The sequence below is a fragment of the Aphis gossypii genome, chromosome 3, assembly GCF_020184175.1.
Source record: "Aphis gossypii isolate Hap1 chromosome 3, ASM2018417v2, whole genome shotgun sequence".
NCBI classification, from domain to species: Eukaryota; Metazoa; Arthropoda; class Insecta; order Hemiptera; family Aphididae; genus Aphis; species Aphis gossypii.
The window spans coordinates 47,538,401-47,557,124 of record NC_065532.1 but is presented as its reverse complement, the minus strand read 5'-3'; the positions used below and the strand labels follow the sequence as shown (position 1 = coordinate 47,557,124).

The 18,724-nt window shown below is 25.1% G+C and overlaps 1 protein-coding gene across 4 annotated transcripts in view; it reads right to left on the bottom strand.

The window, feature by feature from the left end:
- The window catches only part of LOC114120886 (BAI1-associated protein 3), a 149,923-nt gene that overhangs the window by 49,032 nt on the left and 82,167 nt on the right, over nt 1-18,724 (bottom strand). For all 4 annotated transcript variants that reach the window (XM_050204854.1, XM_050204856.1, XM_027982969.2 and 1 more), the window contains exon 4: nt 2,234-2,402. In XM_050204854.1, the coding sequence (XP_050060811.1) occupies nt 2,234-2,402 (169 nt within the window). The remainder of the gene's footprint in view (nt 1-2,233; nt 2,403-18,724) is intronic.

Here is an 18,724-nt window from a genome sequence, read left to right as displayed (position 1 = left end):
GTTTTTAATTATTATTTATAGTTGGCATCTTAAAGTTTAAAAAGTTTTACATTTAATGTCTTATATATTGTGTTTTTAAATCAGTTAAATTAAAAGTCTAAAAATAAAAATAAAAATAATAATTGTAGCTTTTTAACTACACATTAGAATTTTATAAGTTTAAAACATCAATATATATTTTCAAATAAGTAAGTTTTTAATCATATGAAACAAAATGTATATTAGCTAGTACCTGTATAAAAATAATAAACAGGTATAATCATAAATACAATAATTTTACATCTGAAATTATATTTATAAAAACTCAAAATAGAATAGCGGAATAAAATATATAGAAAATTCATAATAAATTTACAAATAATAATTTAATATAATCAAAATAATAATATATACTTAAGTTAGTGAAAATATCACATTTTTTGTAATGGGTTAGATGAATCGCATCATACCCAAAATTGAAAATAATTAAAAATTTAAAAATTGTCTTTTAAGTTAAATTTGTGTTTTGTATGTATTTAACGAGAATGCTATAATTTGTAATTGTTCGTATTAGGTACATGTGTATAATACTACAGACTTTGTAAACAGTCAAAAATAAAAATAGTTTATAAAAACAACTTATATCTACACAATCTAACTAAAGATTAGAAACAAGTGATTTAAAATAATATTATATTTAAAACATTTTGCACAGTGGATAATTTATACTTTATTCTTAATATTTGAGTACTAAACTTTAGTTATGAAAGGTTATTTTTAAATCTTAAATGTTGTTGTTAAGGTAGAAAGATTAATTTTTTTGATTTACAGCTCATCGTTTTTTTTAATTCTTTTGTATATATTTTTCAACGCGTCAAACTAGAACCTACCAAAGTGATTTTCGTTGTGCAATCTAGATGAAACACCTCTTATCCTTCTAAGAATAAATATATATTTTTTTTAACTAATGTGATAGAATAGTAGATTATAAGCTTTTTTGAAATACATAGATACCTAATAAATAATAATATATATTTTTCTACTTACAAATAAAAACATAAAATCAATTTTGCATATTGTTTATTTATCCAACACGAAATAAAACGGTAAAATATTATGAAAACATTCATTTTCAATTCATACGAAATTATAAATTAATATATATTAAATATAATTTAAATGTATGGATAAAACTGTAAAAACAATTATTTATTTTAAATTCGATAGAATATATTTTCATTATTATTTACCAAACACCATTATTGTATTAATGCATTATCGATAAAAATAAATTAGATTTGTACAAATTATAAAAAATACACATTTTTACATAGGTTAGTATTATACAGCTATAATTTTCAATATTCAATTTTAACGTACTAAATTTTAGTAATATTTTTTCAATTGAAAATGCTTTTTAAATTAATACATAACTTAAAAACATTTCGCATTAGATATATCAATATTAGTATTAGACAATTATAAAAGATCATTACAACTAATATTGTAAAATAAATATTTTTAATATTAAAATGATTAATGTGTAAATAGTAAATATATATGTATGAATGAAATATATGCATAATGCACTGTTTATACAAATGTTTATTATAATGTTTTTTTTTCTTATTATTATTAATGATTGTACAGTAACATTATCTTAATTTGCTTATGCAAGGCTTTAGTTTATTTTAAATATTTTACAGGATCGTTTTATTTTTGGTGGTTTGGAACAGTAATTTGCAAAGAAAAAAAAATTAATGTCTATTGAATTAGTTGCACCACTAGACGTCCAATTTTAACGTTTTACACTTTAAGGCAACTCACGTTTTGTATAGAGAATTTCATCACGTTTTTAAACCACACTTTTTTTTCCACAGAGCCAATACAGGCTTTGAATGCGTTCAAGACGTGCTATCTATATTGGCATCGAATATCAATGTATATATTGCAATTTGCAGCCAATTTCGAATCAGCCCTCTCAAAAACACGCCGGCCCTGTGTTATTTGTACAAATATTGACCCACGTGTACCGTTATTATTATAACGCTCTTTTATGAATAACATATTTTTTGGCTTGTCGATTTGTTTACAATTATTCTTTTTTACTGAGATATTATATATTTCTACGAAAGGCTCATAAGTAGAGTGTTTACACTTCAAACTGTAATATCTTTCTATTTATCTACTATTTCCATTCTAGGCATTTAATTCATTCACATGAAAGTATAAAAATATTAAGTAATCAAATTACCTCTTTAGGCTGTATGCTGGATACGGGTGGTGGTATCACTCCAACGCTGTGTTCAGGTGGAGGGTTCTCATCTTGTCGACTGTCTTTGATCATTTGTAATCGTCTCTGATCCAATTTCCATTGCAAGCTACTATATTTTTCGAAAAATGAACCATCCGTGTCATGTACACTGTTGAAAAATATAAATTGTTTAATAAATGGCTAAAAAGTAACCTATAGTTTCAAAATATAGACTTTTAATTATCTCGGTAGAGAATTAAATTTTTGTGTACAGTAGTTATATAAAAGTAAAATAAATATGATTTATTGGAATACTGCTGCATAATGCGTATAGTAAAAAAAAATGTAAATAAATATTTTATTGTGAAATTTATCTATTATACACATATTTAAATATATTAAGATAACAAAATTTGACTGCAGCTGTGCAAAGAGAGTGTTCAGTTTTGTCAGCTCAATTTTAGATAAGTATTATACTTATATTATTATGAGTTCGTTTTCAAAAATGGCAACTATTATAGTAATTTTGAAAAATATTATAGAGGTTATTTTTACATGAAAATAAACCAAGGATAATCTCAGGAATGAACTACTTACAAGACATTGTACCTATACTTATCTTTCATAAAATTATACATTATTCAATTATTGTATATAACATAAATATATATTGTATTGTTACTTTTTTTTTCAAAAAAGATTTTATTTAAGCCCATATGAATTTAATAATATTAGTCTAAAATCCATAAAACTTCTCTATAACATCCATTACTTGTTTTATATTTATTCGGTTAAATTCCTCTCACGATGAATGTCTTGAAAAAAAACCTCTAACCTATCGCTTTTATATATGTCTACTATTTTCACTCGAATACATTATGCATGGGTTAAAGTACAGGTAGAATATTACCCGTAGTACTGCCACGTGCCAAGCCGGTTATAAAAGCATAGACTTGCGTATTAAATATACATATATCGATTTTCGTTAAAAAAAATTGAGTTGGTATTCAGGAGAATTAAAATGAATAGATGTTATAGACTATATAGTAGAGCGAGGGTGTTGAAACGTTTGGAAATATTTGGACAAAGTATTAATATTTTGTCTTCATCCATCAGCTTTTGAGGGTAAATTACATCATTCCCGTGTGCCTGCGAGCTTTGTAGTACTCGCGCGTTTGTGGTCTTTGGGCGTGGCGTATGCACTGTACACACATATATACAATATGTCGGGACATAATATATAATATAATACGTATGTAGGTACGTACGTGTGAATTATATATCCTCGTTCTATATGTAGTATTATTTCATATATATATATATATATATATAAATTATGTATTGCATTGTTAGCGACGCTGTAAACGCGCGTGCCAAACAATTATTATTTCTGTAAAGCCGGTTTTCGGCGATTACAAATTCAGTTTGTGTACCGCAGTAAGTTTATCATAACTGCCAACTGCCGAGTAGGCAATATAAACGAATCTTTCACTAAATCGAATCTCCGACAAGGAAGAAGCCAACGTAGACATCAGGTAGGTAAGTACTAAATATTGCCAAGTTAAGATAAGTTAAATAAACGCAATATCGTTAAATAAGAAGTGAGTATAGTTAACAATTAATAAATTTAACTCACTAAGTTTAAAGTTAGAAAATATACTGATTTAGCTTAGTTTAAAAAAAGTGTATCTATATTTTTAAACTAGTACGTAGATCATAATATTATAGAGAGTATCGTGCACCTCTTTACACAATGTAATATTATTTTATCAAAAAATATAAAATAAATTAGTTTTATTAGTTATTAGTAAATTATTTTAATTTTAACAATGTGTATTGTGTATACATTAAAGAATACAAAATAGCATTAAAATCAAACATTAAAAAAAAATAATAATAATTTTAACTTTTTTGAGTTATTATTTAGTTAATAATTGAAAAAACTAAATTATTTTAACAATCAATTAAACTATTAAATATTTAAATGAATAATAAAATTATAATGTTTATAAAAGTTAAAATGAAAAATAATTTCAAATTTCTAGCTACCTAGCTTATGTTCATCTTTAGCTATAAGTATTTACTTAACATTTCAATTCTAAGGATACACTATTTATTTATAATCATGTTATTATTTTTCATATCATGTCACTCTTTCTTGTCAGAAAATTTATTTTGTTTTACGTACTTATAAATCGATTTATTCTCTAGATCATACTATACTATTGCAATAATTGATATATTATAATATTATTATGTACCTGTATATTATAGTACTTATTATTTAGTTTTATTTATTTTTATTAATTTTTTAATTTTTAATTTTATTTAAGTCACCATTGTTGTATTTTAAATATAATAAACAAAATATTGTTTGACATTTTATTTTATTATAAGTTTTATTTAATACATCACAAATTTTACATCTAAGATTAATTGACGAGACTACGCGAACTGGAGAGAGTGACTGACTTATACACAGAGTAACGGAAAATAATATGATAACAAGTACAGTGTTACCTTAACACAACAACCATATAAATATTGTATTAAAATTTAAGTATATGGCCCAGATATTTTTTAACTTAATTATTATGATAAAAAAAATCAGTCTATGGAATTTAATTTTTAGAATTTACCACCGTCTATGATATATTTTGTTCTATAAAATATTTAATAGAAATGAAAATAAAAACACATTTTTTATAACAATATAACATTATAAATTTCATGAGTTAGCAGTACAACTTTAACAGACACAATATTAAATATATCCAAAACATTGGTTGGTAACTTGTTTAATATTGTTTGATTACTTCCAGCCATTAATGGACTTTATTTTTACCGTGAGAGCTTTTATAATTTTTCTGGTGTTACTAATATAACTTTATGTTAGCAATATAAATTGTACACGAATAAAAAATGTCGACCTCAATCGTAGGATATTGTTAAACCACTTCGAGATTCCGTCTGACTTCATTTTATATAGTAGAGCATTTTTAAGTTTATGCTGCCAACAGCACAACCTTATGTTAGTCAAATTTTACTCGATAAAAAAGTCAAACAAAATCTCGGAGTGGTCTAAAAATGTCTAACAAATTGAGGTCAACATTTTTTATTCAAATAAAATTTTGCTTATATATCTAATATATATTCATAACATCCTACAGGATATAAGTTACATATTTTTCCAGTTGAGATACATCATTGGAATTTTTATTAAATCACTTTACTTCGTGTTATTTCAATTTTTATACTTCCTTTATGTACCTACTTATTGTATTATTATATTATAGTTTGCAATTTATACGTAGGCTGTATAAACTAAGTAAATAATACAATTAAAAAAAAAATCATTTAGCTAAAAAATATTGTTATGAGAAACTAAAGGGCTTAAAAAAAACTAATTTTTAAATTGAGTTTTATGCCAAGACTTAATAATAATAAGATTATGCAAATATTATAAAACATTTTTATATAACATTGCTACTAATTATAGGCAATATACCTATTACATTTATAGGTACATAAGAGTAGTCAAATATTGACTTATATTGTATGTTGTCATATTTCTCCAATTCAATTACCTACTTAAGTTTTATTTTTTGAATAAACATACAGTCTCGATTAAGCAAAATTTTTTTTAAAAATATAATTCGATAAATGTTGGCCCTTGGGTTAAATACGTCAACAGTTTATAAGATGAATACGTAAGGTACAGTGACATAAGTCTAATTTTGTTTATAAATGAGATTTTTATTACTTTTTTTCTTCCAATATTATTTTTCAGCGCAATTATGAATACAAGTTAACAAAACACAAGCATTCTTAGGTCATTTTAACCTATTTTATAGAATAATATATTTATGGTATTTTGTGTTTTAAGATTCATTAATTCACAATGTACAGTAAGTGAGAAGAAAGTGAAATTTTACAATTTTGTGTATAATTATTTATTAATGACACTAATTAATAGCGTTGTTGTTAACGCTCGCCGGCGTTGGGTGGTGATGACGATCATGACTGCAACAAGTGAATAATAATGACAGCTGAACGGTGCAATTATCTAATGGTATATATATATATATATACTAGCTGGCCTGTGTTTACCCTATAAAGTGCATTTGTGTTTGTCATTTCAGAGAAATTTAATGTCTTACTAATAAAATATGATAAAAATTAAGAAAATTTTAATTTTGATTAAATATTAGAAAACAAAGAAAAAACTCAAATTATTTCCTTGTCAGTCATATTTTTATTAATGTTATAAAAGCCAAGTATGAATGTTGAATTTTAACATTAATAGGTATAAAACTTGTTTTGTTTTTATTCTAATATTATTTATTGAACAATGTTTTTGATCAATCACTGTTGTGTATAAATGATCAAACTTGATGGTTAGCCAACATGAGAACACTCAACATATAATTGGCCACGTGAGAAGCACAGATTTTCTAGATTTAATACATACTTGGCATTGTTTGGTCATATTACATATTAATAATGCAAATATTAAGCAAATTAAAAATTGCAAGCGTTTGAATTGAATAGGGGATTCTAAAGTGATCATTGGGATCTGAGGTAAGAGAATATCTTCTCCTTGGAACTTGCTATTTAAAAAGTATAACTTCAAGAACATTGCCTATTATTTTTTTGTATGACATTTTACGTGCCATTAGCTTATAAGTTATAACCATAACCTATAATCTAATATTTTGTGAACCAATATTATTAATCATAAACGATGTGTATGAATTTTTGATAAATCCAAGTGAATTCAAAAATTCAACAGGATAATCGACTGCTTCGAAAAGTATTAATTGATTTGAACGATATCTTATTATTAGGCAATGACTGTTTTTGTTTGAATTGAATAGCGTCAACATCGATATTTTTCGTGAAAAATATCTCGTTTGTATAGCCACGTATAATTATTGTAAATGGTGCATAAACTGGGAATATATGCTTTAAATCAAAGCGTTGTTCATGTTTTCATGACTATCATGCTACAAATATTATCTAGAAATTTGATGTATTATTGTGTATTTTTATGCAATACGTTATCTCTGTGTTGGATCCGTAATATGTGTCGTTAATAGTGGCATGCGATGATATTTTATATTGGAGTAAGCGTTAAAATAAAATGTCAAGTTAAAATTTAAAAAAAAAAAAAGTATTTTATTGATAAAAAATACAGTCGACGACAAAATAATATTGTCATTTGTCAATGTACCAGTGTAATATAATAAAAGTGTGTATTGAATATTGAAAATAATCTAATATGCAACGGAAAAATATTGGAATTATATTTTTAAAAATATCGATAAGTTTTCGGCATAGCGCTTTTAACCGGCACATAAAACCGTGGATATCCCCCTTTAGTCTTTACCGCAACCGGTCATTCCTATAAAACGAGACTGGACGGACAATCTAAAATCGAGCACTTCTTAAAATAAATTGCCTATACGAAAAAATTCATTTAATTTTTTTCGAAAAACCTTGATAAATTGAATATTAAAATAAGAATAAATAAATATTTTTAATAACAAATTATTCAACGATACATGTGAACTTGAGTTTTAAACGTTGATTTAATAATGCGACGTTTTGAAAGATTTTTGTTGCTCCAAATGGTGTCACTTGGATTTTGAAAGTAATAATTTAATTTAAGAATGTTACTCAAAAACAGTTTGATTGAGATGTGGAACAGAAATTGGAATAATCACCTTTTTTAATTAATGCATTTCAGTATTGGCATTCTTTGTCCATAATGCCAATGATAATTTGTGAGTATGATGAACACTCGATATTCGAATCATATTCGAACTCGTAGCTAGCGAAGAAGACGTGATTCATGTGCACTGGGTAAATCTATGACTCGTTAACGAGCCTAGCTGTTTTTGTCTCAATGCATTAGTCCAAAGGTGTTCGTCGCGTTGCTCTTTATTGTAATTTGCCACTTGGTCACTTAAGTTTGATTTTTTCGTCAATAGATTTTCTGCTGTTATTTTTGACCGACTATTGTGGACTACATTTTGTGAATTTCTTCTACTTAGATCAATTATTATTATAATTTTTGTTATTTTCTTAATGACTCTCTACTATAAGATATAATTTCCTAGAATCCGATTACAGCGTCACTTGCTGGTTCCAATTTTAAGAGTTATTCAGTGACCCAATCAAAGACACACAAAAAATTTCATTCATATTTGTCCAGTTGTTTATGAAGAGTTCAGTGACATATACTAAGGAATTATGTATATAACCATATAAGTATATAAATGAATGTCTGCAGATAAACACTTGTAAGCAACACAATTTCAACCCGTTGGCGTAAATGGTTTCCGCAACGGTGAAGGCACTATAATAATATTGCATTATTTGCATTATATATTATACGTGGTATAATATAACGTGTCCCCGAGAGATGTGGTAAGGTGGAGATGGGTGAATTCCTTCTCACGAAACTACGGAACCATCTCGTCCAAATCCTCGAGAAAACTTTATCGTCCCGAACGAAATATCGTTTCCATCGCACGTGTTTATGGATACGTTGTATTGTTATAGTTCCAAGATGGCTACAATAATAACGATAATAATAATATGTTTATTGCGACCGCGGACGACTAAAACTTTACTCGGCGTAATAGAGCAACATGCGTATATTTTATAATATTGTATGGTTACGCCGATGGCTGGTCAGATGCCAAGACTTGAACGTCGTTGTCTTATATACATGAAAATACATTGCAATGTTTGATGGAAAAACGATTTATTACGACACGAAATATGGCGGTCTATTAATTTTTATACACGCTTTACAGTACGGCAGTGTAATAAACCATATAGGTGGTACCTAGGTTATAGTATACGTCGTAATCACATGCGTACATTACGACCATGGAAACATTTCATTAATCGTTTTGTAGTATATATATGTAAATTCTATAACGCGTTTTACGTGGAAAAACTATTATTTTTTTATGATATTCATGAAAATACAATTGCAATTGTACATAATTTAAATTACCTTTTATTACTTTGTTGGTTTTATGAATAGTTTATAGTTTATAGATATTAAATAATAATAATAAAAAAAAAAATGATTTTATTGCCATTGAATATTGTGTGGTTTTTTATGATTATTATTAATACGAGTATGTACTAACAACTTTTTACTATATCCTTATTATATTCCGTGATAACTTTTTTTAAAAACTGTCAACTATAGCGATAATAATAAATATAATAACTGGTAATAACAGTTTGTAATAGCATATAGCAATTAAAAAAAAAATTATCATCATTATATAATTGGTTAGGTATGTCCCGAATATTGATTATAAATAATAGAAGAGCGTATCAAACACTGAAAACGTAAATCGGAATAATAACAATAATAATAAGATCAGAGACTGTGCCAATATTGCATAGCGTTGGTTATTTCTCGAGGAGGTTAATAGTGATATAATTACGTTTAAACAATAATATTATAGCAGCGGATGTATTAAATGCGGAGAAATGAAGAGGACCCTCATGAATATGCAAATAAGATCGAAACAAAACTGACGTTGTTTCAACCAACGAGATCTAGTATACTTATTTACCCCACATCTCTCGGCATCTGCAGCTAAACGTTTTCAGTAAGGAGATACAACGAATGTATCATCGTATCATTAAAACCGAGTGTTTCATTTCGGCGATTTTGATTATAAATAGACGAAGAAAGCAATAAATCGAGTGAGTGAATGACTGGGAGACAGCATGAGCGAATATATTATTATAGATATAGAAACGGTGTCAGTCGCTTTGGCGGCTGAGTACAGATAGATATAACTCCTCTGTGATTAAACAGCAATGTCCGATAGACAGGTGATGAACATACTCGAGTGTTACGTAATTAATTTTAGTAATTGCATTCATACAAAATATAATTGTTTCTGGCATATATTGTATCAATCAACCTAATCAGATAAATGCACCGAAATTCCATGTACGCATAACTATGATTTAGACATATTTTAAAAAAAAAAAAATAATAATAAACACTAAATGTTTTCGAATCTTCGATGTGTACAGTAACACAGTAAAGGGGAATTTGTATTAGGTATACTGGCTAATATTGTGCCAATAATATCAATAACCACTAGAATCATATAATTTGAATTTATATTCGATTGTAGATCGACATGATTTTGTTTTTTTTTTTGTGTTTACTCGACTTTTGGTTATTATTATTTTGTCTAGTAAAATAAGTTCCCTAATAGTTTTAACAGTGTTGACTGTGGTGTTTATATCTTATAAATTGGATATATTATTATGTAAATACGAAATTAAGATCAAAGTGAAATCAGATTGATAAAAGTCACGAATTTTAATATAAGTGGTCAGTAAAATTACGATTTATTATTAACGAGTAAAAAAAAAAAAACCATTATTCTGATTAATTATTCTCTAGAATAATTTTAATTGCCACTAATTTTAATAAAACATAAAAATGTCTAGTAAGTGCTGTACGTTGATTTTAAAATAATTATAATATTATAATAATGTTGACTTAAATTAAGTTAGTTAGTTAATATTGTTAATACACATATAACATAATTGATTGTATAGTATTACACATTATGAAAATATACGCCAGCTGTAAGTGTAAGCTTCTAATAACATTAATGTTCTGATTTCACTGATTTATGTACATACAAGTTACACGGTAGTAATTTATCATATATGGTATCTATAATATTATTTTATTGTTTAGTTTTTTATGGTAACATATAGGTTGTTGTGATTACTATAGGTATGTCTTTTTTCTAAAGCATAATCGAGTTTTATCCACGATAAAACTTTTTTTATAAACATATAAGGCGATTTTTTTTTTATCAAAAACTCACCCTATTTTTACGCTTAATTTATAGTATTATATATTATATTGTATTTAATCATATTTTTTTAACACACTAAAACCTGATAAACACCGCAATACTTTAGTTTCACCAAGCTTTAACTTGATACCTCCCTCTTTATATAGGTATATATAACTAAATAGGAATTATAATATTATGTAGGTATGTATCATTTAAATTTGGTATATTAAAAAAAAAATGTAATTTCTTAAATACCTTGATTTGAAATCCTTGGTGAACTGGCAAAGCAAATTCGTCGAACTTAAAGTGGAGTTCAAAAACATTGTTGGATTGGAATATTATTTAGTTTCTCTCTACTATAATAATAATTAAAACGCACAAACAAAATTGCAAAATGTAAAAACTGTTTAATCGAGTATCAAACGTGTCGTGGTACGACTGACATGGAGTCATGGAGAAAAATATCTACGACAATATTGCCACACCATAATATTTTCCTGACCATCGGCCGAAAGTATAGCTGTTACCTGTTAACAGTTAATTAAGTGTATAATTTATACCACTGTCACTGTGGAAAACATTTTACACCATGGTTGATCCAACAACCATCTCCGTTGTACACTTGAGAACTTTCAACCACGGTATCTACCGTTTGTTGGTCAAGAAAAAAATAATTGATTACTGTTTTTTTCGCGTTTAAGTTAACAACAGTAGACGAATACGATTCTCGATCAGACATTTTTCGTATAATCGATTTTGAGAATGTTATGGCTATAATTGTGTCGTGTAGCGCAATGATATTCCGGTAAATCGAGTCTTGTTTACTTTTATTTACACATTTCTTCGTCTTCAGGTCTAAGGAAAAGCGTCGACTGTTTTCCAAGTATTTCTAGCCAAGAATTACGCATAGGTAATAGTGAGTATTTAGATATACCTACATAAGTTATGTATATAAAATATTATTTACAAGTTATGTGTATTACTGTGACTCTACGATAATTATTTAAAATTTATTGTTGTCGAACAATCAAAGTAAAACCATGTAAAAATTGCCACGAACAATCTAAAAGTGTTCAAATTCCACGAAAAAAGTTATCTCTGAGGTTAAAGCTTAAAATATACGTACTTAATATTTTAAAATTAAATACTTGAATTAATCATAAAAATAATTTTAATACACCTAAAAAACCACCCTGTTTACGTTTAATGTATGGGCTCCAGAAACGTATTTAATGAAGGTACGTAATTTATTTATATATTTTAAGGAGTTCATATGATTGTAAAATATATCGAGTTCCTTTTTTTGAATATACGTAACTACATAATATGTAATATTTTTTTTATTTACAACTTAATTTGCATACATGCATCTGTATAATAGTTTGAAAATCTGAGTGAAATGAAGGCAGTATATTAGTTTTCACAGTGATGTTCACTTATTATTATTATTATTATTTTTTTTTGCTAGCAAAAGTTTTGAGCATTATTGATAATAATAATAATAACAATAATATGATATGATTTCACATTAAACTTTATATTCAATGAAGTAGAAATTGCATGTTACAGAAATACTATTCTTGTTATTAGACTATTACCATATTTTGATAAGGAATAAATCACAATTTAGTATATACAAATACAATTAAAAATAGACCATGCTATGATACCACTTGAGTAGACAAATTTTATTTATAACGCAAAACAATAATTTAAAATTAAAACATATGAAATATTGTTTAAACTTAGCGATTTTAATATGTTTAAAATGTGTGTAAAATAATATTGTATGTGCTATACTAGTTGTACTAAAGAAAGTATAATATAATATTATGTATTCTGTATAGTAATAATAATATAATAGAAAATAATATAGTTTGTTTGAAATCATAAATTATAAAATACATTTCATATTTTAGAAAATTGAATAAATATAATTGGCAATTTTGATTAAAAATATTTCTTAATTAATAATTAAACAAGTTATCACTAAAAAGTATAGTAAAGCAAAATGTATTTCTGTAAATTAATTTAAAACCATGAAAAATTATTTATGTAACAATATTTTCGTTTTATAACTGTAATAATACTTATTATAAATAAGATAGTTTAATTTATATGTATACATTTTCCGGTTAGACGTATTATTTTAGCAAAAACGAACATTCGTTTGATGGATCTAACAATTTTATAAAAAAACAAAACGTATATATACATATATACTATAAGCATATATTATTAAGTAATTATTACTTATATTATTCCATATTTAATTGTTATTAATTTGCATATGTTTATATAGTTATATAATATACTGACGTAGAGTGGTGTAAAAATTTAATTTCACTCATGAATAGCTTAAAATCAATGTACGTAATATATATATATATATAGGTATATATACGTAATGTCATAAAATGTCTAGTACCTATGATAATGAGTACTTACGTCTTACATATTATTAAAATCATTATTAATCACTTCCATATTTAAACTTCCAATAAGAATGATAGTTTATTTTATTGATGTTATTGACTTTAAATTGATAGATTATTTATTAATTTTACGTCTGATAGATAAAGAAAATAGATTTTTAGTAAAGATATTTTAGCATAAAAATCTACATTGAAGAAAAAAGTGTTTAAGAATTGCATTATAGTGCATCACATTTTTACTATTGGATCAATGCTGGCTGAGCGTTAAAATCACAGTTGAAAAGTGAAAAGCACAATACTTTATATCGATGGTACTACAAAGCAATGTAGAATTTATTGGTAAAGAAGAATGAGAACTGCAATGATGTAAAGTGTTACTGGGTGAGTGTGCGATGTCTTAAATTCGAAAGAACTCGAAACTTTTAATAGTTTGCTTAAAGAGATTTAGGAGGAAATTATTGCACAATGGGTAAAAGTTGTTTGAGCTAGTGATTTCCGCCAAACTTTACCGGTAATTCGGAGAGGAACACCAGAATCACCCTACAGGAAACAATCATATATATTGAATGATGTCAAATAAATATCATTAAAAAATATATATAGGAATACACTTATCAAGAGTTTTTTATGAAAGAAAATTCATAACAGTTGTCTAAAATAATGAATTTCATTTTACGAAATGCCATACTTATAGAAACACAATTTGTACTTACTACTTGGTATAAAAAAAATTACTTATCAAAATGCAAACGTTATTTAAATCTGAAATCGTTTGTAACTCTTTGTTACTTAGTATAATGTTTTTTATTAAATAAACAAAATTATTAGAAACAATGTTAACAAAAACTGTAATAGATTAGAAATGTTATAAATATAATACATACATACAATATCATAAAGTTATTCAAGTCTGTTATAAAAATTTCGAAATAATTAAAATATGCTTTATGAAGAATCTCGTGTTACAGTTTTTGAAATTTTGTAATATGCTGTAAAATTTCAATATTAAATCAAATAATACAAAACATAATATCAAATTAAAAAATTAAATATATTTAAATTAAATCGAAAAATTATTACAATGTTTTAATTTAACAATAATCGAATAAGTATCATTTTTCATTTTTTTTTTTTTTTTATTCATGTTATATAATTTTTTTTTTTATAAATTCATTGAGGAAAAAATTAGTGCATTGAGTCATATATAGAACTAACAAGTTACAATTAAATATAAATATGTTTTAAATACCTATATTTTTGCAAGAGAGAAGAATTTAGTTTGGTGTAAAGATTAATATGTAATAATGTAGCTAACAGAAATGTGCAAGTGCAAATATTGTTGGAGTGCCATTTCGGATATTATGAAGTTCATTTGTTCTCTAGACACTCATTTCACAAATAATTCTGAATGAATCAGTATTAAAATGTTTAAGTACTAAGTACTCTGTTGAGGAAATTAAGCCACAGGAAGTAATATTAGAATTGCAATACTGAACTGTGCACTACTATCGTTACTATTGATTTCGTACTTTTGTGGACATTAAAACTAATAATTATACTTTTCTCAGTATTTTTTTTTTCAAGCAAACAAAATTCATATTTCTAAAAAATAACTATTTAAATATAAATTAAATTTGAGTTAGTTTATTATAATCCAGATATCAAAAAGTTCTTTAGCTAAACCTCCGGTAATTACTATTATAATTTTTTTATGTACAAAATGTATACTTTTCTAAGGTATAAAAGAGTCTGCTGATTTTATATTGAACGGTTCACCTTTTTTTTCTTTTTATTATAGTCAAAATCCTTCGTAGAATCCTAACCCTTTTATAAATATAAATGTTCAATGAAGTAAATCAAATTACAAAAACCATCCGAGCTGACTTGTTGAGTTACATAAAACTAATTTCATTTAAAAAAATATATTATGTTTTTAAAAATGTCATAAAAATCAATTTTTATTTCTTATGTAATTTTCATGACACACAAAATATTGTTTTACATTTTTACAATAGTTTTAATAATTTACTTGTGTAGCAATAATCATAAGAGGTTAAATATAAATGTGTGTATATAATGTATATTAATTTGAAACACTACCCTTTCATTCTTCAATTGTATTGAAATAAAAATGTGGCTATAATTATATTAAAGTATATAAAATCGGCCATTTTTTATCGTGTAGCATGATTCATCAAGCATGTTAACATTTTTTTATCTTTTAGTCATTCATTTACTCCAATTCTATTTTTTAAATATGTAATTTCCATATTAGGTACCTAACCTTTTCTTATTTAAGATCATATCCTTTTAAATACCTAGATTTTGTATAAGATATGTATTACGATACAAACTTATTTTTTTTCAGTAATACTATTTTTTTTTAAATGTAAAGATGACTTGTTTGAAAATGTTGAATAGTTGGGTCAACATATTATATCAAAATTAATAGATACCTATTTTAAATTATTTTCCGAGAATAATAATTATTTCTGGTAGTTTTAGATTAAAAACAAAATAAATATACTATTAAGTTAGGAACTTTACAATACTTCACAGAATTTTTACAATATTATTCAATTTTAATAAATTTCATATGAATTATTACAATTTTTTAATCACCATATAGACAGCTGATAACTTCAAATGCTATTACTATAAATTATTCTTGATACACGTGTAACCATGAACAATATTTCAGAAATTATTAAATTTTGATTTCAGTACAACAGCATTTTCAAAGATTTATTTTGCTTAAGAAATAACACTTAAAATATTAAGTGGTTCTTATTTGAAAAAAAAGTTTGTATCACTTTTACAGGGTTAACATAAAATATTATAAGCATTTAGGAATTTTAAATTTGCAAACACCACCTAATTATTATACTTTATTATTTCAAATGACGTTGGTTTTTGAAAACTGTGATAGAAGAAGTTACACTTCTATAAATGCTTTAACTATGGTCTTCAAATTCACAATTTTCTTATCATCAAATATAAATTTTCCCAAAAAATACAGATTGTTAAATGTGTATGTTTTCATGTAAATATAATATATAATATAATGTATATTTAATTTATTGAAGTCATTAACCATAATATAACTTTTGATTTCAATGGCACAGTTAGGTAGTTAAGTTTTTAATGTTTATAAAAATAATTTGTACATTTGCAGCTAGTATTATGGCATATTGCTTAAAGTAGTTTATAATTTATAGAAAATTAAAAGTCAATATATTTGTACATTCATTTATTTTAGCTATTATTATATGAATACTATACTCATGAAAGTATTAATCAGGTTAGGATGAAATTCATAAGAATGAAAAATACGTGAACTACCCTTTAATAAATTATTCATGATCCTATTTTAGAAATTTTTTGGCGTCTCTGATTTCAACAGTGTAAATCCCTAGGATATTTCTTGATAAATATAAGTTCAAATTTCTTGTTTATTTCACATAAAATATTTTTACACTTATAATATTATATAGTTATTACTGTAGTTGCTATTTTTAAGATTTAATAACTATTTTAATACTTGGTTGAATATACTTTTTAATGGAATTAAGAAATGGTTCAAGATCGTATATCTATCATTAATATGATTACAAAAAAATCAAGTAACTAATAATTAACCAATAAAGTAATAAGTCACAAATCAAAATATGGTTTTATTAGATGTTAAATAAAATTAGATTTTTTTTAAGATTTGTTTTGATTTGATTTGTCAAACTGCCAAATGTTACCAGTTAACTGACGTACTTGTACATTTAAATAATTGTTATCACATCCAAGTTAAATTATCAAAAATATGATAAAATAATATAAATACTACCATTTATAAATAAAAATATGATTTCATAAAATAGTGTTAAAAGCTGTAATATCATATTAAAACATCATGTCGGCAAGATATTCAAATTTCCCATACTCGCATACTTAAATACATCGTTTGTTTTTTTTTCATTTTTCAGACTATAAACATTTATCAAAATCATTATAATAATAAATTTGAAACCACCTCATAGTTGTTCCAGGGTGTTATAATGAAGATTAAATATTGTCAAACTAGAATGGAGAAAACTTGAGTCATGTTGTTTATTATAGTCTCAGGTATGATGTTTATGATGGTATTTTGAACCATATTTAATTTTTCATTTTGTTATTATTATGATTTTTCCAAGAATTTTACCAAACAATAATAATTAATATCGCAAATTAAACACAATTATGTGCTTGATATATTAATTTATAAATTTATATTCCCTGTATTTTTGTTAATTTTACCATTAATGTTAGGGTTTTTATTTTTTACATTAAATTTTACTAAAGTTAATAATACAATAAAATACATTCTAAATGTCTAGAATAAAAGGATACATTCTTTAAGTTAAAGTTGGCTTATTACATTCAGAAAATATTCTTTGATAAAAATTTATTCTAAACATGTTGACATAGCTTACAATTCTAGTTTTTTAATGAAATATTTTCGAAAGATGTGCGCCTAAAAATGTTTAATAAAATTAATAGTAATCAATTATTATTAAAGTTAAATTAGAATTTTGATAAATTTAACCATTTATTTAAAAAAAAAAATTAAGTTTTAAGTATTGTAATGTTATGTATAGTGAATATAAAAAATAAGATATTAACTAAGCTGTTAGTAATTTGATAAGGTGAACATTGCCTAAGTTAAATACCTACCTTAAACTCTACTATACTCTACTTAACATTAAATGTAGCATATCGTGTTAAAAATAATATTATTTTATATTATTTTGTTCAAACTTGTAAATGTCTTACTCTTGTCACATATTGTAATAACATTTAGAAAATATTTGATCAAACTGAAGACATTAAAGAAAATTAAATTTCTCCATACAAAATGTCATGTATTATGACTAACATCTATGACATTAAATAGAATATCACGTATAAACTGATAACACAAACACATCCGACAGGTTAACTGACTCGTGGGTGATAAGTCACATATGGAAAAGTAGAATTTCACCACCCTAGACATGTTGTAAGTGATCAAGACAGATGATGATTTTGGAAATGATGATGTTTCCTAGTATTTTGAATGATGACTGATAACTATAGACATTATAATTTATCTGTAACATCGAATATAATTTAGGTATATAATAAAAACGACATTAAGTTATACCATAATATTATAT